This window comes from Chrysochloris asiatica, unplaced genomic scaffold, assembly GCF_000296735.1.
Source record: "Chrysochloris asiatica unplaced genomic scaffold, ChrAsi1.0 scaffold00004, whole genome shotgun sequence".
Classification (NCBI taxonomy): domain Eukaryota; kingdom Metazoa; phylum Chordata; class Mammalia; order Afrosoricida; family Chrysochloridae; genus Chrysochloris; species Chrysochloris asiatica.
The window spans coordinates 20,693,767-20,719,187 of record NW_006408522.1 but is presented as its reverse complement, the minus strand read 5'-3'; the positions used below and the strand labels follow the sequence as shown (position 1 = coordinate 20,719,187).

General features: G+C 40.5%; 1 protein-coding gene across 1 annotated transcript in view; it reads right to left on the bottom strand.

Moving 5' to 3' along the window:
- The window catches only part of FAM214A (family with sequence similarity 214, member A), a 253,744-nt gene that overhangs the window by 75,302 nt on the left and 153,021 nt on the right, over positions 1–25,421 (bottom strand). Inside the window, 2 exon segments of the mRNA XM_006831861.1 lie at positions 17,262–17,367; positions 18,320–18,973. Of these exon segments, the coding sequence (XP_006831924.1) occupies positions 17,262–17,367; positions 18,320–18,973 (760 nt within the window).

Here is a 25,421-nt window from a genome sequence, read left to right as displayed (position 1 = left end):
AAAATAGTTATGCTATTATTAATTTAAATATTTAACCATAACTTTTCTTCAAGATCTCTCTCAAAATGGTTTGAGGATGTCTATTCAAAGTTGGAGTCCTGGTATGGCACTGTGTGTTAATGCGCTGGATTGCAAAGTTCATCTGAACTGCAAGAGGTTGGTGGTTCAAGTTCACCAGCTGCTCCTTGGAAACCTATACAGGGTCACTATGAGCTGGAACCGACTTGATGGCACTTAATAACAACAACAATATTTAATGTTAGACTCCTGGTGTGTAACGGTGGGCTAATGTGCTAGACTGCAAAGTCGGTTTGAACTACTAGGTCGGTAGTTCAAGCTCACTAGCTGCTCCTTGGAAACACTATACAGGGTTGCTATGGGTTGGAAGCTAGTCGACGGTATATAACAACAATAACATTCAATGTTAGGAGTGCTGGTGTGGCACTGTGGGATAAGCACCGGACTGCAGGGTCAGTACAAACCACAGGTCAGTCTGAACTGCAAGGTTGGTGGTTCAAGTCTACCAGGTGCTCCTAAGAAACTCTATACAGGGTTGCTATGAGTCAGAATTGACTTGACAGCACTTAATAACAGCAACACATTCAATGTTATGGGTTCCTGATGCAGTGCTGTAGGAAAAGCACTGGACTGCTAACCGCAAGGTCAGTACCTCAAACACATCAATTGCTCCTCTGAAACCCTACCCTATACAGGGTTATTAAGTCATAACTGACTTGATAGTACTTAACAGCAACCGGGCCAATAAATAAACAACATTCTTATCAATGGAGAAAAGATTGAAATTGTCAAGGACTTCATTCTGCCTGAATCAACTATCAATACTCATGGAAGCAGCAGTCAAGAAATCAAACGATAATGTATTGCATTAGGCAAATCTGCTACACAAAACCTTTTAAAAATGTTGAAGAGCAAAGATGTTGGCTTAAGGACTAAGATGTGCCTGACCCAAGCCATGGTATTTTCAATAACCTCACATGCATGCGAAAGCTAGACAATGAATAAGGAAGACCATAGAAGAATTGATGCTTTTGAGTTATGGTGTTAGAGAATATTGAAAGTACCATGGGCTGCCAAAAGAACCAACAGATCTGTGTTGGAAGAAGTGCAGCCAGTGTTCCTTGAAGGCCAACATGGCCAAACATGGTCTCTCATACTTCGGACATACTGTCAGGAGGGACCCGTCACTGGAGAAGGGTATCGTGTTTGGTAAGGTGGAAGGACAGAGAAAAAGAGGAAGACACCCAGCGAGATGGACTGGCTAAGCGGCAGCATCAATTGGCTCAAGCATGACAATAATTGTGAGGTTGGCCTAGGACCAGGCAGTGTTTCGTTCTGTTGTAAATGGGTCGCCATCGAGTATGGCACCTAAGAAGAAGAACAACAACTACATCTGGAGTACTGGTGTGGTGCTGTAGGAGAAGTACTCGACCTCAAGGTTAGTGGTTCAAATTTACCAGCTGCTCCTTGGGAATCCTATACAAGGTTGCTATGAGTTGAAATGGACTCGATGGCACACAACAATAACAACATCAGATATCTGAACTATTTCTAGATATTCACTCGTATGAACAATGCTACAAACAGTCTTGTATGCGTCTTCTGCAGCACTCTAGAGCATACACCAGAGTAGAACTGCTGGAGATGCATGATTAATGTTTAAAGTGATGGTGCCAATTCACAGTCCCGCCAGCAGTATGAAGAGCTCCTGATGACCCACATTGTGGAATAATTCCATATCTTTTAACTCATGAACTTTCTGAGGCCCCCTGCCCTAGCAAGTATTTCCATAAAACTAATGCCACAAAAATTCCAAATTCATTACATAACAAATTTGAATTTTAGCACCTAGCAAACACATACAGGATCGCTACGAGTCGGAACCAACTCCACGGCACATAACAACAACAAAGGAAACACATAGAGGGAGAAAGATGAAGGTTTCTGCTTCTGCACAGATTTATAGCCTTGAGCCCTTATCTATACAGGGCCATGAGTCACAATGGATTTACAGCAGTTAATACCAACAGGGAAGACACAAGACTCTCTTTTTTTATCCTGAATTATAATAACTTGCACTGTATATTGTCAAGTGCTAACAAAAACAGCAGCATCTTAAATTGAACCAGATACAAATACTACTGTTCATAAACTTGGTTATAGTCACAGGGCTTCACTTTGGCCACAAACTCCAGAATTCTATTCAGGAAAAAGTAGGCTGATGTGCCCGAGAGGTTGGCAACTTGAAAGTATCTTAGAAAGCTGGTAATCACCTTGTAACCTTGTACCTAGGCATTGAACTAGATGCTAGTATTTGCTATTTCCTTCAACTCTCACAATCAGCTGAGAGAAAAGGATTGTTACTTTTAGAGCTTTCATCTTAAGAGCTTTCAAGGAAATTGAAGCTTGGAGAGTTTATTTCCCTAAATTCACCCAGCTAGTAAGTGATGGTGCTGATATGTATATCACGTCCAACTTTTCATCTGTCCTTACTGCCACAACACTCATCCCTGGATATCAACTCAAGAAATAAAGTACAGAATTTAGTGTTGCCAACTCCACTGCCAACTTAGAGCGGCCCTGAAGGTTGCTGTTAAGTGCCATTGAGTCGGTTCCTACTCATAGTGACCCAGTGCCGGGTTTCTGAAGAGCAGCTGGAACCTAGTGGTTCGCAGACCAGGAGTCCAAAGGACAGTTGAATTCAACATTCTAAAAGTTTAGAATGCTATAAATCTTTATGGAGGCAAACCGCCACATCTTTCTCCTGTGGGGTGCCTGGTAGGTAGACTGTCAACCTTTGGTTAACAGCCGAGTGTTTTGACCACCATAGCTCCTTGTTGTTGGGAAAGTTAGGGGAAATAAACTATTCTTCTCACATACTACTGGCAGGACCATAAGTTGACAAAAGCTTTCTGAAAAGTGATATTACAATAGTCAAAACTTTCATTGTGCCTGCATTTTGATGGCACTGTAGGCTAATGAATCAGACTGCAAAGTTGTTTAAACGGCAAGGTTGGTGGTTCAAGCTCACCAGCTGCTCCTTGGAAACCCTATTACAGGGTCACTATGGGTTGGAATCGACTCAGTGGCACTTAACAATAAACAACAACAATCATACTTTTAGATATTTACCTGAAAAAAGTAAATGGCAATACCCACCAAGATTAAGTTATAGAATTTTCATCACAAGAGCTGTTTATAATAACCAAATGGTTGGAACTGCTTAAACATCAAACAAAAATAAGACTAGCTCAATCCTATACACAAAGGATACAATTAAACATACTCTAACAGGACAGTATTCAATGATGTTAAAATATATTTAATAAATTAGTTTGCTAAATATTATGTACAGTTCTATGAAACTTAAATATATAATGAACAAGTATATACACCTGCATTGTCTAGAGACTAGAAGGATATATACAAAAATGTAAACTGTGCTATTTTTGCAGGATTGTAGTGGGTTTTGCTTTCCTTCTTTTTGCTTATCTGAATTTTGTATCTTTTGACAAACTTTTATTTCTGGTATCATTTCTAAAAGAAAAGGATAAAAACTCCCTATTACTTTATAGGAATTTGAGGGGCGTTAATATTCTTTTAAGACTTCTGGTGTTGTGCTATAAGATCAGCACTGGACTGTGAATCACAAGGTCAGCAGTTCAAACCCAGCAGCTGCTCCTCAGAAACCCTATACAGGATCGCTATGATTTTCAATCTACTCAGTGGCAATTAACAACAATATTCTTGTAAGGAAGACCAATTATATCTGAGGCTTGTTGTTGTTAAGTGCGGCTGAGTTGGTTCCAACCCATAGCAACCCTGTATAGGGTTTTCATGGAGCAGCTGGTGAGCCTGAACCACTGACCTTGCAGTTCAAACCGACTTTGTACCCCAGCGCATTACTACCCAATACCATAAACATGACTCTGGTAAGAAAGAGGAACCCAGAAATTTCCAGGAGTCAGCAATTTTTCTCATTCTTCAAAACTGAATTTATTTATTATGACCTTAAGGGAGTCTTTACCAAGACTTCCAAGCAGTTGGTACCCCTGGCTTATTCTTATTCTACCCCCTGCACCACCCCCACCCCCCTCACACACACACAGTATTCACTGCACTGCACTGACCTATGGACTGGCTGCTCGACTAACCCACTCGTCTCCCAGGGTCTTGGCTTACTACTCATCTGTATCTTTCCGGGATCTAACATAACAGCTGATGTGTACATATAAATACTTAAAAAATGGGTAACTACTTATGTTTCTATAAGTACTTTCTACTTATATTCCATCTTTTAATATAGGGAGGTTGTGTACATTTTTTCTTTGATCCACCAATAACATTGTGAATGGGCAAAACTATGCCCATTTAGAAACAACAAAAAAACTGACACTGGATAGTTAAGTCTTGGGATTAACAAAGGTAACAAATTACAGAACAAGAATGAATAACACTATCCAGTAATGGTAAGCATCATACTATACCAAAAAGATGCTAAAACTTATGCAAGAGCATACTTTCAAAACAAATACTGAGTAGCCGCTAAATGCCATGCACCAGCCTGTGCACGCATAGAAAACACAGCAGTGAACAAACACCACTAAGTTTTTGCCCTCAGGACACTTTCATGCCTATTTATTGTTGTTGTTGTTAAGTGCCATCGAGTTGGTTCTGACTCATGGAGACCCTGTATAGGGTTTCCAAGGAGCAGTCCAGTGTTTGAACACTGCACTGATTCTAACCAACCCTGCAGTCCAGCACATTATCCCACAGCACCAAAAGTCAAAATATAGAATACAAGGCCACATACTGATAAGGACTATGATGAAGAGAAAGGCAGAGTAAAGAGAGAACAAAGGAGGCCAAAGAAGGCCTTTCTGAGGAGGTGACAAATGTGCAAAAAGGCAAGTGAAGTGAAGGATAAAACCATGAGACTTTTATTCCATCAGTGGACAGCAAATACAAAGGCCCTGTGATGTCAATGTGCTTGTCACACTGAAGGACAGCAAGACCAATGTGGCTAGAGTTCAGGGAACTCTGGGGTGACAATAGGAAGTAAGATCAGAGAGGAGTACCCTGAGGCTTTGGAATTAAAAATATAATTCTTAACAATACTCTTTTATTATTAAAAAAAAAACCTCTCCATTTCATCAATACTTATTTTCTTTTAGGTCCATTTTTCTGGCACTTTTTTGGTAAAAAAAAAAAATATATATATATATTATTTTTTTAACTCAATAAAATAAGGAAATATTTTTAGCCCTTAATAAAAAATAACTGTCCTTTTTTTTAATGGGCCTATTTTTTTTTCAAAAGCCAGTAATTGTGATCATTTCTACTTTTACCACATTCTTATGGTGTTTTCTAAAATCTTTCCAAATGTCTAACATTAGGACCTAATCTCTCCCTTTCTGGAACAGGAAGCAATTTACTTCCATAAAGGCAACATGACTAAATGACATTATTGGGACATTATGAGAAATGTAAATGTGAACTGTACACTAAATATTAGCAGTGTATTGCTGTTATGTTACTTGAGTGTGATAATATTGCAGTTGTTGTTGTTAAGTGCTGTCACTGTTGAGTCAGTTCTGACTCATAGCGACCCTGAATAGGGTTTTGAGGAGGGGCTGGTAAGTTAAGTTTGAACTGCCGATGTTGCAGTTCAAACAGACCCTGCAGTCCAGTGCTTATCCTACAGTGCTGTTCTAGGCCTCCACTAGCATATTTGGTATATTTATGCTAGTGGAAACATATTGTGGTTGTGGTGTAAATGTTTAGCAACAGTCTCTCCAGGAAAAGAAGTCTTGATTTGTAGTGGTACCAATTTCCATGGTGTAAATTCTGCCAACAGGGCTGATTTCAAACAACCAACTTGATGCACTTGAGACGAAATGTACATAATCAGCTTCTGCAAGACAGTACCAGTCGTTCTGGTATACACTGGACACATGTTGAAGTATTCAGGGTTGAAATGTCATGATGTCTGGAACTCATTCTCTCGCAAACAAAAATCAAGCAAAATGATGTGTCTCTAACTTGCTTTCTACCTGTTGTAAGGGAGAAAGCACCAGTGGCAAAATTATCACAATCAATGAAAAGGTATTTGGATGTTATTTATACTATTGTAACGCTTCTGTGGGTTTGAAATCTTTAGAAACAATAACATGGGAGGGCGCAATGTGATTGATAAGTAAAGTGCAAATTAAACTATACAACCAGCACTCTTTAGTAGAATGGATAAACTAGATTTTTCATATACCACTATCTGTTTGTAATGTATATCAAATATGGGATAGATCTTTAACCGAAGTTATTTTTTAAGACCAGAAGCTTGAGAAAAAAGTACACATACTCTTTCACTGTTGGACGTTTTAAATAGAAATTGCCCACAAGGTTTGAGAAGCCAGGATTATCGCTTCACAAAAGAAACTTGCTAATTGGTAAAACAGTGGGAAAGAACGTACTAGGTATCAGGAGAAAGTTTTATAAATGATCTGAATTCAGATTATACCCAACTTTTATCGCTATTCAAGAGGATATGAGTTTGGTACGTGGGAGAACAAAATATGGAAACCTCATATTACTTAATTTAAAATGTCAGTCCTCAACTACAAATTGGTTGTGTTCCCCAAACAAGTAAGTTTTTAAGTGTTAACAATGGTTGGGCAACCCAGAATTGCTGGAAGAACAGAAGATTCTTATTGAAAGACAGATGTGCATAAAAAGACCTGGCTGTTTGCATTTCAAGCAAGCTGTTCGCTTTGGAGGCATCAAGGCAAGAAAAGTCAGCCCATCAGGGGAAACCCCCTTTTAGCCCGGAAACTTAAAGAGAACTCTGAGTAGTCCAGTATGCTCGATGGTGACCACCTAGGTCTACTTGTGAGTGGAAGTGAGCGAAATGCAGTAATGAAGACCTGGACTGAGTTTGGACATGTTGCATTGACACCCATTGACTTTGAGATGAGAGGAGAAAGGACTGGTCTGATCTCATATTTAGGAAGATGTGTGAGCTCCTGAACCCATGGGTACTGAACTAGCCCCTGGGGTCTAGGGCTAAGAGTGAAGCGGCCTGCTGATCTGAAGTGCAGGGAGGTGTGCGTGAACTCCCAAACTTGCTGCTGGTATCCATTTGCCCTCACTTGGATCACTAGGGCTGAGCTGACTAGAACTGGACCAGATGAAGATAACAAAGCTTGATACTGTGAACAAGTGTAAATTGTTACAATTTGATGAACTGGACTTTTGCTTATGGATGCAGTTGCTCAAAATTCCAAGCAAAATGGAAAATGCTTCATATCATGCAACAAGCTTGTTTCCTCAGTGTACTGGGTTGCTAGGGACAGGCAATTTAGATATTCCTAGTGGTTACGAATCAGGCTGCGAACCTTAATGTCAGCGGTTCGAAACTACCAGCCTCTCCGCGGGAGAAAGATGAGGCTTTCTACTCCCGTAAGGATTTACACCCTCGGAAACCCTGTACAGGGTCGCTATGGGTCAGAACCGACTCGATGGCACTTAACAACAACAACAACATAAAAATAAAAGACATTAAGTGGCTGGCTTACAAGTTTTCTTAAGAGTGCTTAATTTCAGAATGAAGGCAGAATCCCCACTGAATAGTTTCCCTCTTTTCCAGATGGATATGGTGATAGGATTTAATGATTCAGTTGTGAGTAACTAACTGTTAGCAGAATAAATTGTGATCGTCAAAACTCTAACTGTAGAAGATGTGTAACTAAAAGGGGGAGGAGTTAATCTTTCATTTCAGGAACAGATGATCCCAGGACCATGAAAAAGGAAGAATATGAGTGGAGCAGCAACAAGCGCGACAACAGCAAAGGCAGTGGCATGGAGAAACAAAGCTGCTGCAGGTTCTGGGCCCATGGACTTAGGCGGTGTCCTGTGGGCACAAGTCTGGCTTGTAGAATCTGACCTTTGGACATTTAAATGAGTATATATTTTTTAGTTTTGTATGTGTGCATCAAATATTTTTGCTCTGTTCATTTGTGAAGTATAAGATGTAAATGTGGAACCACAGGAAGTACGATAATTGTTGCAGGGAAGGGATTGCAACCACTGAGATGAAACAGTATAATTTGTTGAATGTAAAGCTGACAATCTGTCGGCAAACCTTCACTCAATTCACAATAATAATAATAAAAAAAAATTAAATTAAAAAAAAAGGTTGGGCGTGGAATAAATAATGCCCATTACTTACAGGGTGGAATGGGTCACAGAATTTATTCTGGGTCACAGACGCAAAGTGACAGTCTCCAAACACTGAATCAATCCTAAGCAATATTCTAAAATATATGCGTAGTGGTTACGAATCGGGCTGCGAACCTGAAAGTCAGCGGTTCGAAACTACCAGCCTCTCCGCGGGAGAAAGATGAGGCTTTCTACTCCCGTAAGGATTTACACCCTCGGAAACCCTGTACAGGGTCGCTATGGGTCGGAACCGACTCGATGGCACTTAACAACAACAACATTCTAAAATAAAGAAAAAGCCATTTTGGGTACCATTTCATCAAGCTAACATTTTCTTGTGCTCCAAATTACCTGTCCATTTGCCCTCATTTCCTACACAGTAAGTATCTGTAGTTCACCTTGGGTTTGAGTGGTGCTGTGGGTTAATGCGCTGGGCTGCAAGGTCAGTTTGAACTGTAAGGTTGGCAGTTCAAGCTCACCAGCCACCCCTTGGAAGCCCTATACAGGGTCACTATAAATTAGAATCAACTTGAAGGCACTTAACAACAAGTTGCACATTAGGAATCTTGGTGTGGCACTGCAGGATAAGCAATGGATTACTAACTGCAAGGCTGGAGGTTCAAACCCACCAGTCGCTCCTTGAAAATCCTATACAGGGTTGGTATGAATCAGAATCAACTCAAAGGCACTTAACAACACCAGTTGCACTTGACTGGTAACCAAAAGGTTGGCAGTTTGAACCCATCCACTGACACTGTGGAAGAAACAGGCCTAGAGATCTGCTTCCTAAAAATTACAGTCAAAGAAACTCTATGGTGTAATACATGGGAGCTCCATGAGTCAGAATCAGCTCAGTGGCACAAGAAGCAAGTATTGCATGTTGAAGAAGGACAAGGTTAAAGAGTATCATAACTGGCGGACAGCTGATCGCTTATGCCTTTTTTATTGTTGTTGTAAATTACCGTCAAGTAGTTCTGACTCAAAGCAACCCTATATAGCATTTCCAAGGACCAGTCGGTGGGTTTGAATCACCAACCTTGTTGTTAGCAGTCCAGTGTTTCTAGCTCTAATAGGTACCACACCAAGACTATCCAGTAGTGCTAATCCTTACAACAGAGCGCTTCATTTTCCTCAGCACAGCTGATCCAAATTTGCATCATGAAAAATAAAGAAAACCATTTAGTGATCCCAACCCTGTGCTAGCTACATGTTGAGTCCAATGTTCTCATTTCATCTTTCTCACAGTTATCAGGTGGACGGTGTTAGAGCAGACATCATCAGATAAGCTATTTGTTCAATATCACTTGTCTAGTAACTGCTGGACTTAGAATGTGAATCTGACCCTACAGCTTTAACTCTTCCTGTATTTAGCCTGGAGTCCTGGTGTGGCGTTGTGGTCAGAGGTTCAAGCTCACCAGTTGCTCCTTGGAAACCCTATACAGGGTCACTATGAGTCAGAACTAACTCGATGGCACTTAACAACAACTTATTAGCTTGCTGCTAAAAACAGTTTAACTTTATACTAGTCATCAGCTCAGTTTCCTCCCCAAAATTGTGTAATTAAGTGTATATTTGTTAATATTAATGAATCTCTAGTTGGCATAATTTTAGTCACCGTAACAACAGGGAACTGTGAAAATAATAAAAATCAGACACTGTGAATTTTTAGAGATTGGATCCAACTAAGATGTAGCCTGCAGGACTTTGGAAGTACCTGGCCCTTGCTCTTCTCCACAAAAGAATCTGCCCTCTCTGAGATGAACACATTTACAGATGAGAAAGCTAGTTTGGAATTTGAGCCAAATTATAGAACTTGTAAGTGATGGAATGGGTCTCAATTTCAAGCTCTAAATCCTTTGAGCCTTTCCTATTATTCTATACTATTTTCTTGAACTTGTGAACCTGAGGGTCTCTGACCAATTTAACCACACACATCCTCAAAAAACAGTAACAAGGACAAAGTCAGCATGACAGATGGAGGCAGAGAGCTTCTGGCAAAAGTTTATGTGTGGATCATTTACTTATCAGATGTAAATGAACTGGAGACTGCCTATGGCGAGCAGCTTTTGCCTACTCATTAGTGTTTTTACTTCAATTCAATAAAGTTTAATCTTTAATCAATTTAAAAATACGATTTAACTTTCTTGATATAAGTTATGGTGGTGGTGGTGTGCTGTGGAGTCAATTCCGACTCATAGTGACCCTGCAGAGGCTTTTTGAGGCTGTAAAGCTTTCCGGGAATAGAAAGCCTCATCTTTCTCCCATGTAACGTCTGGTAGTTTCAAACTACTGACCTTTAGGTTAACAGCCCAACTTGAAACCACTACACTACCAGAGCGCCTTAAAATAAGGTATGTTGTTTTGTTATTAAGTGCCTACGAGTCGGTTCCAACCCATAGTGACTCTGTATAGGGTTTCTGAGGAGCAGCTGGTGAACTTGAACCGCCAACTTTGTAATTCAAATGGATTTACAGTCTGACACATTAACCCACAGTGCTACACCAGGACTTCAAAATAAGAAATAGACAAGTATATATGTGAAGCTATTTAAAAAAAATAAATAACAGGGTATATAACATTATAAATGTACCGTCTCTATCATTCCCTCTCTCTCTCTCTAACTCATACACACATACACACACACAAATAACTAGCACCTTAAACAGGCTTTGGGGTGTTTTTTGCAAACCAAGAAGCTCCATCATGTGTTAGTTTCTTAAGTGTGCTATGTATAGTATTTACCTGGGAGCATTATATGCAAAAATTGCAGTAGTCTGATAGTCATCAACTTAGATAAGTCACTAAATTAGAAGAATTGCAGTTGGAGTCAATTAATCAATAAAATTATCTGCTTGTATTTGTTCCACAAACACTGAGCACCTCCTAGTCAATCATTCAACAAATACATAGTAAGCACTTTCTATGTTTACCTAAGATGCACCTACCATGTACAAGGCTGGCGGTTAGGGGATAGGAATACAGCTGTGAACCAGAGACAAGGTTCCTGGCCTCGTGGAACTTAAACTCTAGTTGCAAATACAAACAATAAACAAACAGGGGAAAAAACACACACAGAAAAGACAAAATGTGGTAAATGCTCTGAAGGAAACAGGCTGCTGAGACAAAGAATAAAGGATACCTAACTTAAAGAAGAAACATAACATTAAGTTAATATGAATTGAACACTTTTGAGAGGGTAGTCAGAGAAAGCCTCTTTGAAAAGTGATATTTCAGCTGAGATCAAAAGAATGACAGAGATTGCCACGTGATGACTAGTGAGAAAGGCCTTTAGGCAGAGGGAGCAGCACATACGTACAAACGCTGAGAGATCATCAAACCCGAAAAGGGGTTTCTTTTCTTGTATTTACTGACTCATCCTTATTTCCTATCCCTTGCTGCCTTCTGAGCTTTATTCCTGCCCCTTTTAAAAATCAAATGCTGCCCTTTTGATATCATTTGGTTTATTGTTATAAAGAGTATGTGTACCTTCCTGGTGTTTTTGTTCACCTTATAAGCTTTTCTGAAGTCCTGGATAAACACTGGACTGCTAACTGAAAGTTTGGCAATTCAAGCCCACTAGCCATTCCTCAGAAACCCTATGCAGGACCCCTATAAGTCGGAACTGACTGGTTGGCACTTCAAAACAATAACAACAAAAGGCAGTCATGGGGTTTATCATGGTAAACAACTGGAAGAGGTGCAAAAACCCTACAATTTTACTGGGTGAGCATCTTTTATCTGAGAAAGCTTGAATTATTGTTAAGTGGCTTTGGTATTACACATGGGATCTTAGTGTAATATTTTAACGAGTTACTGGCATTTTTATGCAGTATGTTGTTGTCATGTGCCGTGAAGTCGGTTCCAACTCACAGCGACCCTGTACAGGGTTTCCGAGGATGTAAATCTTTACAGGAGCAGAAAGCCTCATCTTTCTCCAACGGAACAGCTGGTAGTTTCAAACTGCTGACATCCTACTTAATAAAAGAACATCTGACATAATCAAGGAATTCTAACCACTATTCCTATGTTTCACCCACTTGAAACAAAAGGAGATTTAACTATTATCAAATAGTTTGGTTTACCTAGTGAGAAAAAGCATTGTTTCCAGGTAATTTTACTTTTTCATTACCAGCAAAAAAAGAAAGGTAATTAAGTTATTTTAAATTTAATATTCCCAATTAAATCATCAGCCTCAAAGGAGGAAAAACCCATTACCATAATCAGATGCAAAAGTGAGAAGTGCAGAATAAATAAATACAAATGTTCTTTGTTAAAAGGAACTCTGGTAGCGTAGTGGTTATGGGTAGGCCTGCTAACCTCAAGGTCAGCAGTTTGAAACTACCAGCTATTCCGCGGGAGTAATATGAGGGTTTTCTGCCCCCAGAAAGATTTACAGTCTTGGAAATCCTATGCAGGGTTGTTGTGAGTCAGAACTGTGTCCACAGCACACTACCACCATCACTACGATTCATAGACATCATAATGTGGCGCTGTAAGACAAGCAGCAATGCACTGCTAACTGCAAGGATGACAGTTCAAACCAACTGCTCTTCAGAAATCCTTTACAGAATCACCGACTGTAGGAACCGACTCGATGGCAACTCAACAATACTTACATACACAAAGTTGTAATTCTCTAGGCTCATGTAATTCATTTTTTAAAGACAAAATGAATTTTTAAGTCTCTCTCCCCATACACACATTAGCCTTTCAACTCTACCTTCCAATTTTCTCATCCTTCAAAGAAATGACAATATTCAGTCCACTGAATCATTTCCTTCTTAACTGGATGACAGGCAAAAACATAGACAAGGAACCTCTTTGTCAATCCCTTTAGTAGCTGAAGCTTAGAAGTTGTACCAAGCCAGTAATTATTTGACAACTGCTGATATGTCAAGACCTATCAATGTAAATGCACGAGAGACCAACAGCAGTCAACTTCTGACTTGAGATGCTGATCAGTACATGAAACAGACAGCTGACGTGGTCCTTTTTTGTCCTACCCAGCTTTCCCTACTAATTTAGAAAATGTCCAATAACAACAATAGCAACTCACATTTGAATGTTTACTAAGCACATTAAATGCATTAACTTATTGAAGTTATTCTCAAAATAACTCTAAAAATGAGGAAACGGAAGTATGGAAAAGGTAAGTAGCTTTCTAAGCTCATAAAACGTAAATATTTGTTTTGAGTTTCTTCATCTCACAAGCCTACTTTTAAACCAATTTGGTCTCGGTATTTTAAGCTTTTTTTTTGATATAATTTACTGCAACGAATCAGTGGTTTGGGAGCTCACTTCAAATCTAGGCTTGCCCTCTTACTAGCTGTGACACCTTGGGTGTCAGGTGACCAAGGTTGATGAAGTTTCATTTATCTGTAAAGTGGAGCCAACAACAGTATCTAATTCCCTGAGCAGCTGAGAGAATGAAATGAGCTATGTATGTCTAGTACTTGGAACCATGTCTGCCACATAGTATGTATACGTGTTAGCTATTGTTAGTCATTATACTACCACCACGTCCAGCTCTACAGGGGAAAGATGTAGCAGTCTACGTCCACAAAGGTGATTGTTGTTGTGAAGTACCATCGATTCCGACATATAGTGATCCTGTATAGGGTTTCCGAGGAGCAGCTGGTGAGCTTGAACCGCCAAGCTTGCAGTACAAACGGCTTTGCAATCTGGTGCATTGACCCACAGAGCTACACCAGGACTCCTATGTCCACAAAGATTACAGCCTTTGAAAGCTTTTGTAGTAGTTCTATTCTCCTATAAACTCATTATGGGATGGAACCAGTCTACGGGAATGGGTACTGAAAGCACAGTAGAAGCTTTCCTAACTGACCTCAACTTCACCAACTAGGAGGATTAACCAATGCTCGTCCTTTACTTCACACAAACAGACAGGCACCATGGAGATAGGACACCACGCTACTTCAACTAGATGAGCTGCATGCTTCACAAGAATATGGTGAGCTCAGTCCCAAATGTGTCTATGTGAACTCTACCTAAGTATCACATAAACCAGTGCTGGATTACCCAGTAAGCAACGTAAACACAGGCTTACTTGTGGTTACTTACCAATCTGTAGTGAACAATTTCACGGCTTGTAGCGAATAGTTTCACGTGTTCAGTACAGATTGGTAAGCAAGTACAAGTAAGTTCATGCTTACCCCTGATGCAGACCAATAAAATATGAGTGCAAAAAAAAATTTATGTAAAAACTAAGTTAACTGCTTTGGAAGGAATTGAACATAAATCCCCACGTCCAAAAAAGCCTGTTTATCAACCTATGTGTACATAAGACACATCTACAAGGAGCCCTGGTAGCATAGAGGGTTATGCATTGGACTGCTAACTGCAAGGTCAGCAGTTTGGGTCCACCAGGCACTCCATGGGAGAAAGCTGAAGCTTTCTTTCTGGTATTACTCTATCTATGGCACACAACCACTAGCACACCAAGACACAGTTATAAAAGAGTAAAAAAATAATTTAATATGTACAAGATTGTTATGCAAAGTCTTGTTACACTTTAAAGAAACCAAAACTAGAAATCTTAGATGTTCACTACTGCTTGGCTTAAACATCCATTGGGTCGCCATGAGTTCAAGTTTCAATAGCAACTACTTTTATACAAGAAAGATCACAGGCAACTGTAAAAAAAAAACACAACCCGAAATAAGAACTTGAACCTACGTCAAAGATGTTGTTAAGTGTTGTGGAGTCAGTTTCCGAGGAGCAGCTGGTAAGTTTGAACTACCACCTTTGCACTCAGCAGTCCAGTGTATTATACTACAGCTCCACAACATCAAAGATAGGTAAATTAATTAAGACTGTTATTTTTTATGATTCCTCACATCTTCCAGTAGCCAACCAATTACCACACCCAATCATGTAGGATGAGAGGCTCCTAATGTGCTTTTTAGAAACCTTCCCACTGAAGTACAGCTGTATCCCACTAAAGCAAACAACTCAGCATCTCCACATGAAACTCCACACAAAATGCACATTCTGAATGAGTACCTGAAGGGCTGTCAAATTTACTCTTATTTTTACAGAGAACTCAAGTTGAACATAGTTATCTCCTTTCCCAGCATAGAAACTAAAGGCAGTAAAATGTAAAAAAGAGACACAAAAAGGCATATTAACAACAAAGACTATTGTCTTGTCAGCAAGGGGATTTAAAAATTAGAACTCAGAAAAATACAGTACACTAAAGTGATTTAAAGTAGAAACAGAAAACCTTATCAAAATGATCTTATGAGGGCATTTCTAAATGATAGCAGAGTACAACAGTGAAATTCACAACAGTGCTCCTGTATCATCCAGGAAAGGTCACATGACATTGATATTCTGTTTTCTTGTTTTAAGTTTTTAAGATTTCTTAAAATCTCTCCACATACTGACTACTGTTGAAACTACTTTGGGAACTTACAGAGTGAAGTCTTAATTATCCAGAAAGTTCATTTACTTGGAATCAATGTAGAAAAAAGCTAATTATAACTACTGTCTAGTTAAGTGTTGCTGAAACTACAGTGCCTTTCAAACTGGAGGTCATCATGACCTATTACGTGGTCAAGAAATCAATACAATGGTTTATAAGAGCATTTGAAAAAAGTGAAACAAAACACAAGACAACATTGCCCAAAGTAAGGGTAAATGTTTTGTGAGAAATATATTTCAGGATTTGTGAACTAGTTTTCAGAGTCAGAGATACTGCTTACTGAGTCTCAGTCAAAATAAGTAAACATGCGATTGTATTTATTACTAATTTTGACTAATAGTGATTACATGGCAAATAATACATTTTAAACTACTTTAAAGCAAATTTTAGTAACTTTTTTTCCTCCAAGTGACTGATTTTATTTGCTTGTTTACTCTGACATGCAATTACTGGCCTTGGTGACATTTTTCTAAAGTCACTGATGGAATCTAAAATCTAAACTTGGCATTCTACACAAGTAACCTGCTCAGTAGCAATCTATCTTCTTAATACTTGAAATCTACATAGCAGTTCCCTGATTTAAAATAACAGCCACTTAATTTTAAACACTTTAAGAAGAGCTTTCTCCATTTCTAATACATTTAATACACTTTTATCAGAACTATATTAACTAGAAATTTGTCTTTCTAATCCAATTTAAAAATATATATGGATAAAATATCCAGGTCACACATTTTTTTTAAAAACTGGCATTCTAATTCTTATCAGGATAAATTAATATTTCCAACAACAATCTCAGATTTGGAAGGTACTCTTTGTAGCCTACTCTAATCCAACCTCCTACTCAATACAAAAATCCCCTCCCTTGAAATTCCATGTCTGACTGTAAAAGCCTACACTACTAGCCACTGCAATATAGAAATATTCCTAAAATTGGCCCTTGCCATTAGTCAGAAGATTCAAAAATGAGTTAACTCCTCTAAAGTTCTTGAAAAGCACAACGCATACATTATTCTCGCATGTCCTGAAAATACAGAGTTAAAAACGAAGTGACATGTTTACCTACTAGGAATTTCATAGACCAAACTGTCCATACATGGATATACTGAATAAGGCTCTGGAATACATGTGAAAACTTTTGGAGTTTGCTTAAAGTGCTAAAGTCAACCAATACATGCAAGAATAATAAAGTCAAGTTCTTTGAATTTACCCAATTCAAATTATCAAGTTTTGAACGTTTGTAAATTTCTTTAAAGTTGAAGTTCAATTGATTTTACCTAAAAATGAGCAATCACAGTTCTAAAATGATATCAAGTATAGGGGCAACAGATAAAATTTTGCTCTAGAACACTTCATTTTGAGATACATCTAGTCTCTTTTGAAACTGCTCCTTTACAAGCACTTTTGAAGAACATGCCCTTCCATTTCGATTCTCTCATAAATGCCCTTCTTTTTCTCTACCTCACCAGCTGGAATCTGTAACTGAAGCAGAAAATCACAATACAGAAATCGTTGACCCTGTCTCAGAATTAGGTTAACGCTTCTAAAATTAGGTACAGAAAAATAAAGAAACTAAATAATTTACCTCGATCTGGCTTCATTTTCACATCCAATTTCCACCCAGACTGCTTTGAAAAATACACGTGTGGGACTCTTTCAACAGGCTCCCCACTGAGTCTGCGACTTCAGTTTTGTTTTCAAAATGCTAAAAGAGATGAAAACAAAATTAATTTGGTCCTGCTCTAACACCCGATTCTTGCAAGTAATCTAACAGTTAGGCCTCTTTCCTGGCACCAACTGTGGTGACAGCACAATCGGCAGATCTGAAAAAGCAAAACTCTCTCCACACTGCCTCCCCCATCTCCTCTGGACCCAGCACCCCTCTCTCCGCCCCTGCGCTCTTCAGGCCAATGTGTCCTTCTTTGACATAGCGTCTCTGAACCAAAAGCAAGATCTATTTATAACCTGGAGGTACAGGCAAGTAGGGAAACACACACAGACACACAAGCTAACTAACCCCTTAGTTTAAAAACAACAACAACAAAACAAAACACTGCTGAAACAGTGGCACCTCTGCAGCGTCTGTTACAGAAAATTCTTCGACTTCGTAGTTGGATGCAGGAGACTCAAGAGCCTTTGGGTCAAACCTAGAGCTCCTCTTGCCCCGCCCGGGCTTCACCTGGGTTAATTACCCCTCTGGCTAGCTTTCCTACACCAACCGCAGCCAAGTTTACACAATAAGAGGATCAGAAAGAAACGCGAGTCGTATCCTCGCGCCCAGCCCCCCGCCCCAAACGAGCTCTCCAGGGCTGTTCCGGGTAGCCCCCTACTAACCCTGGCCCTACGTGGCCCGGCCTGAGGTCGGCCAGAAGAAGGTGGTTACAGCTGGGCGCCTGCCCCCAGCTCTGCTCAGCCGGACCCCCTTCCGTCCCGCCGCAGCCCCGGATTTCCTTCAGCCTCGCTGCACCGAGCGCTGCGCCGGCCCCTCTCCCCTCGGGAGAGTTGTTTTCATGGCGCTCTGGGGCTGGCCAGTTCCTCGGTTCCCTCGGCCGACCTCTGCTGACTAACTCGCACCCGATCCCTCCTCTTGGCACTTCTCTCGGCTGCTCACCCAGCGGTTCACATCACACTCCCACCTCAGACCTGGGGCTCCAGGAGGCGCACGGCCGGCGAGAGCGGTGTGCTGCGTACAGCTGCCCCCAGGGCTGCGTTAGTGGACCATGGGAGCACGAGATGCCAAGCCCGACGCGGCTCCCCGGCGCCCCTGTGGCCATCCACCCCCGCCTCAGCCGCCGCCTGCTTCCAGTCCCTGCGCTCAGCCCCTCGTCCTGCCCTGCTCCCACCAGAGCCCCGCGGCCCCCGGATTTCGCCCGCCCGTGCCGCGCCTCTGCCAGCTCCTCGCCCAGCTGTCCCTAGATCTGGCGCCCCAGCTCCTGTTCCCCCTCGCTCGCCCAGTTCTTTCTCTGCTGTTTGCCCTGTCAAAACACTGCCCGGGTCACGTGTCCCAACAACAGCCAACCCACCGCTCGTCACTTCCTCCCCAGCGGCCTCTGCGGCCTGGGGCCCGTTGTTATGGCAACGTTGCCACACGCCCCGGGCGCTAGCCTGGGGGCCGGGTTCTCTGGGCAGGTGTCCCGGCTGGAGAGCACGAGGGCGTGAAGGACAGCGGCTGAGAGGGGGCTGGGAAGGGTCGATGACCCGGAGGCGGGAGGCGCTGCAGTGGTGGTCTCCTCCTGCCCTCGCTGCAAGCTGGCTGCAGCGAGCGTTTGGGACCTGGGACCAGGAATCGGAGCTACTCTATTGGAGCGCAGGGTAACTGAGGCGATGTCATCCCAGGGCCTGCCCCAGACGTGGGGATAATTATAGTCTCTTCCTCCTCCTCTACACTGGATGCTGGCTCAGAGTTGTGAAGGAGCCCCGTGTGGCTTGCAACCCACGTTGGAACCGTCCAGGATCAAGAGGGTGGGCAGCCATGCGGATCAGGGAATGGGGAGTTTAAAACAGGAAGCACCCCTCACTCTAGATTTTCCCAGATTAGTGATTCGGATGGGATTCGGAACCCAAACTTCCGAGGCACTCGCTGTGTATAAAAATAACTTTTATAGCTTCTAAAACACTGACTCATGGCAGGAGGACACTTTTGACACCATGTTATTGTTAGGGAGCTGTAATTTTGTTGTTGTGCTGTAACAATGTGACATGATGACATTTCATGTTGTGATATTGTGTCATCCCTAAAACACAAACAGATGACAAGGATCTGCTATAGTTTTAAAAAGCAACCTAAAAAGGGCTGATGCTATTAGCTACTAAGTTTATAGACAAATTTATGTGGGGCTGTGAGCTCAAACGGAAACAAGAGGTGAAAAAAAAAATTGCATGCTCTTTGGTTTGGTTAAAAATTATTTTAGAAATAATTTTGCATATAAGAATCACAACAGAAAAGTACTGGTGTAGATTGAAAGGGGATCTTTTAATTTGTACTTTACTGTGTTGTCCCAAGTTTTACAATAAGTATATATTAGTTTTTCATCACTCATCTCTCAGCTTGTTATACTACTACTGCATGCTGCCATGATGATGTAAGCTCATGCTTAGTAGAGGGCCTGAGAAAGAGGAAGACCCTAAATAAGATGGATTGATATAGTGGCTGCAACAATGGTCTGAAACATGGCAACAATTGTGAGGATGAAGCAAAACTGGGCACAGTGTTTTGTTTTACATGTTGTTGTTGTTATGTGCCATGGAGTCTGTTCCGTCTCATAGCGACCCTGTAACAGGGTTTCTGAGGCTGTAAATCTTTACCGGAGCAGAAAGTCTCATCTTTCTTCCGAGGAACAGCTGGTAGTGTCGAACTGCTGACCATGAGATTAACAGCCCGATTAGTAACCACTATTACATAGCTTCCCCAAACACCAACCATAGAGTTCTGAGCTGTAAATCATTATGGAAACAGACTGCCACATCTTTCTCCCACAATGCAGCTGGTGGGTTCTGCTGGTGGGCTCCTAAAATCTATCACAAATACTAAAATGTCTATTATAAGAAATGGTAATATTTTCTGGATATTTACAGTAAAATTATACTATATGCACAGCTGCAATTATTAACCCTAACTTTAAGATTGAATGAACCAGAAAAGGGCAGAACATTTCAGGAGGGTAACATTTCATTCTTCCAAAGATTTATAGCTTCACAAGTCCCAGGGCTCAGTTCTACTCAGGCCTACAGGGTTGCTGTGAGACAGAATCCATACAATTTTTGTTTTATTCTGGCTTCATGAAGATAGCATGAAGCTTCTGACCAATGTCAACAGTTCTTTATTGAATAATGTATTGTGTAGTTACTTTTGTGAAGTGAAATTTTAGTTGCTCAACAATCACTTCTCAACCTTGGTAACGGGAGACAGAGCAGTTACACAGAATCCAAATTCCTAAATTTAGCACAGCAGCTGGGACCAGATAACAACTATTGTAAAAGGCTTACTTGGGTGAATAGGCAGCAAGATCTGTGATTCAGCTCTTCTTATTCATCTGCCAAATTTCCAAAAGGTATAAAGAACAGAAATATATATATATATTATTTTAAAGAAGATGCATAGTCCTAAATGGACACAAACTAAAGAATTTTTTCTTAAAACATGTACATTTTAAACAGTGGATGATAAATGATGATGTCTGAACATTTGCTAGAACAATCTGGAAATTTGAAAGGATCTTTAATAATCTGTCTGAATATTTGAGATCATTACAGCAGTTGGAAAAGTATTTTAAAAGTGGTATAATTCTGACCCATCCTTTCATTATTCAAAGTATTCATCATTTCCTTCACACACTATCTTCTAAGCACCAAGGTCAGTGGTTCAAACTTACCAAATGCTTGTTGGAAACCCTATACAGGGTTGCCATGAGTCAGAAGTGACTGAGCACTTAATAACAACAACTGGTCTCCAAGGATACAAAGGTCACCGAAAAGAAAGGACAAAAAGGGTCAGTGTTGTCGGGGAGCTCAAATTGTTGTTAAGTGCGGTTCTGACTCATAGCTCCCCTGTATATGCTTTCTGAGGTGTGGCTGATGGATTTGAACTGCTGATTTTGTGGTTCATCTTCCAGTGCCCCATATAGTTGTGTGGCCTTACTCAAATCACAGTCTACATCTTTAGTTTCACCTGTAAAAATGAGGTGGATGGATTCTGACAATAGATATCTTACTCTTGTAATTCTAAAACAATTTTATAATTATATAAAACATGGCTACAGTGGTTGGACGAGGAGCGTAGTGGTTACAAATCGGGTTGCAAACCTTAAGGTCAGCAGTTTGAAACTACCAGCTGTTCCATGGGAGAAAGATGAAGCTTTCTGCTCCCATAAAGATTTACAGCTTCGGAAGCCGTTGCTATGGGTTGGAATTGACTCGACCACACTTAACAACAACAGTGGTTGGAAATAAGAATTTAATTGAAAATAAGAATTTAAAAAAATTTAAAAATAAGAATCTAAATGTTTATTCAAATGTTGGGGTACCCAAGCAAAACAAACCTCTCTAGTTCTACTTGGTGAGGGATGAAAATGCGTGAAAGCAAGACAGCTGACAGGAACCTTATACCTTTCCCATCCCTTTTGCTCTTCCAGTGTCCCAAAGCCAGATGAGTACCTTCTCTGTAAAGAAGTTAGCTCCTCTTTAGGCAGGAGATGAGCACACAGTTGTTATTGTAATGGGCAGTGTACAGTAAAACTGTACTGTAAGAAGGTCTCTGTAAGTTCTTTCACCTACAATGGTCTTAACTGATTTCCTCACTTTATGCAAGGATATAACTGTTGCCAAAGTCACAGAAAGAGTCCAGACTACCAGAATGAACTCCATCAGAGCCACATGAGCACTGGACTGCTAACCTCAAGGTTGGCAGTTCAAACCCACCACTGCTCCTTGAAAACCCTGTACAGGGCCACTATGAGTTGCAACCAACTTGACAGCACTTAACAACAAACACCAATAAGCACCTAGCGCAGGCCCGGACAGAGCTCAATAAGTGACCATCTTTGCATTGCTCAATAAACTTCAAAAAGTTCTTGGAAAAATGAAATGAAAAGATAATGGAAAATTTCCCATGAACTTTTTGAAGCCTCCTCGTATATTGACGGGATTGCAACTGATGTCATGAAAGAATATGTGTAGATTGTTGAATAGAAAGCTAATTTGCTTTTTAAACTTTCATCTAAACTGCAGTGAAAAGTTTAAAAAAAAGTTTTTCCATTCTAAATATATATATGCATATTTAGATACATATATGTACAAACACATGTCTATACAATTTTAAATATGGAGATTGGTATATCCTTTTCATCATAAAGTATTATGGATGTAAGTGCTAGAGAATTTTAAATGTATAGATAAGTCTATTCTTAAACAACACTTCCATTTGTGTTTCAGTTCGTGGTGAAACCAGAGGAATGCAAGGTAACTTTTCCACATCTGAATTAGAGATTGGTGCATGTAAACCACCCTCCAATTTTCCTGAAACCGATTGGCTGGTTTGTCCTTTTATGAGTTACCTGTTTGTCTACCCCTTATAACCACATGTATAAGGAAGTGAAAACTGATTCGGAGTGTTTCCTGCCTGCATTTGTACTTAGAAATATAAAAGGCATAGGAACGTTTCATCTGAGGGATTGCTGAGCTGCTGGAGGCCTCTGAGCCACCAGGTTTTAAGGTCTTTTAAACAATTAACAGTGATTGTTCATATTTCTAACATTAAAAGCCCTGGTGGTACTCTAGGCTGCTAACCACAAGGTTGGTGCTCACATCCACCAACTGCTCTGAGGGTAAACGATGGGGCCGTCTGCTTCCCCAGAGATTTACAACCTTGGAACCCTGAGGGACCAGTTCTACTCTGTCCTAAAGGATCACTGTGAGTCAGAATCGATTAGATGGCAGTTGATTCCTGTTTGTTTAAGTGCTGTGCATTTCATATATGTTATATATTTGATGCTAAGGTTGTGGTATTATCTTGCAGATTAGGAAACTGAGGCACAGAAAAGAGAATAACTTTCCCTTGGCTACAGTTAGTAAATGGAAGGAAACTGCTTTCTAAATGCTCTCATTTCATCTCCACTACATTTTGGGGCTTCAGGTGTGGCACTGTAGGACAAGCACTGGAGAGCTAATGGCAAGGTTACTGGTTCACATCCACCAGCCGCTCCTTGGAAACGTTTGTGGTAGACATTATTTTGAGTGCTTTGTAGGTATAATCTATTTAATCCTCACAACATCCTAACAAATGTTATTATCCCTATTTTATAACTGCATAAACAGGAAAGGGGAAGTTAAATAATTTGCCCATGGTCAAACAATTAGGATGTGGCAAAGCCAGGATTCACACCCAAGGTTCATGGCTCTGACATATTAAGTTCTTAACCAATACCCAGTACTGTTTTTAAGATTTTCCACCTAAATCCTGCTTATTCCTGACACTGGACTTTTGGTCACATGGATTCCTTCCCCAGCTCCTATCAAAACCCTATGAATTTTCAGGGTCCAAACAGTCTTATCCCACAACACTATAGCCCATTCACAACTATCTTTTCTTTGAATGTGTGCTACGATTAGAAAACTATGTACACATACTCTTCCCTGACCTAGCATTTCACACTTACGACAACAGTAAAACAAAGTCTACTGTCTGACTGTTTTACCCACCGACAATATACACAGCAGTAACAAACATGGAGGTGAGAGGCAGGCAAGAGTAACCCTGCTTGTGATGATTAAGCTTATACCTCACCTTAGTTGGGCCATGATTGTCAGTGAATTGGAAATTACGTGATGATGTAATTTGGCAGTTATGTAATGTTGTTGTTGTGGTTAGGTGCTGTCAAGTTGGTTCCAACTCATAACAACCCTTTAAAGGGTTTCTAAGGAGTGTTGGGGATTTGAACCATTGACCTTTTGGTTAGAAATCTCCATTTTATGATCTAGTGTAGTCATCCTCCATTTTCACAGAACAGTTGATTTTCCCATAATCACTGTGAAAATGGAGGATGACCATATTAGATCATAAAATGGAGAAATGGAGATGACTACCTCGTTACAGGAGTCCTGGTGTGGGGCTGTGGGCTAATGCGCCAGACTGCAAAGCCGTTTGAACTGCAAGGTTGGCGGTTCAAGCTCACCTACTGCTCCTTGGAAACCCTATACAGGGTCGCTATGGGTCAGAACCGACTCAATGGCACTTCACAACAACAAACATTGTTATATGGAGTCATGGTGTGGGGCTGTAGAGTAAGCACTGGACTTCTAGGTTGATAAGTGAGGAATGTGGATGTATTAATTTTATCATTTTAAAAGGTGGCAATCTGCTTTTGTAAAAATTACAACCTGGAAAACCCTATGTTGTTGTTGTTAGGTGCCATTGAGTCAGTACCGACTCAGAGAAACCCTATGCACAGCAGAACGAAACACTGCCTGATCCTGGGCCAACCTCACTACTGGTGCCACGCTTGAGTCCATCGATGCTGCCACTTGGCCAATCCATCTCGTTGGGGGTCTTCCTCTTTTTCTTTGACGCGCCATCTTACTAAATATAATGCCCTTCTCCAGCGACTGGTCCCTCTTGACAATATGTCCGAAGCATAAGAGACAAAGTTTGGCCATTTTGGTCTCCAAGGAGCACTCTGGCTGCACTTCTTCCAAAACGGATCTTTTGGTTCTTTTGGCAGCCCATGGCACTTTCAATATTCTCCACCAACACCATGACTCAAAAGCTTCAATTCTTCTATGGTTTTCCTTATTCACTGTGCAGCTTTTGCATGCATATGAGGTGATTGAAGATACCATATGGGGCAGTTCTAATTTGTCCTGTACGGTCACTCTGAGTTGGAATCAACTTGACAGCAGGGGGTTTTGTTGATCAGTGATAAAAATACTAGATTTCAAAGTGTTATTATGAAAAAAATAATGTAAATATATCCATAAAAATACTTTAAAACTATGAAGTACGTGTTAAAGTGATATTTTAGATATACTGGTTTTCTTTTTAAATTTCGTAGTGTGACTTGCAGGAGCATTTAAAAATCACATCTGTAGCTCACATAATATTTCTATTAAAAATGCTGCTCTAGGACTCAGTGGTTTACCCAGTAACATCACAAAAAATATTTGAAAATCAGCTATAATGCTCAACAAAGGGATGCCTTCTAGGTGAAAACTTTGGGCTAAGAGAATTTGCTGTTTGTCCTAATCTCAAAGG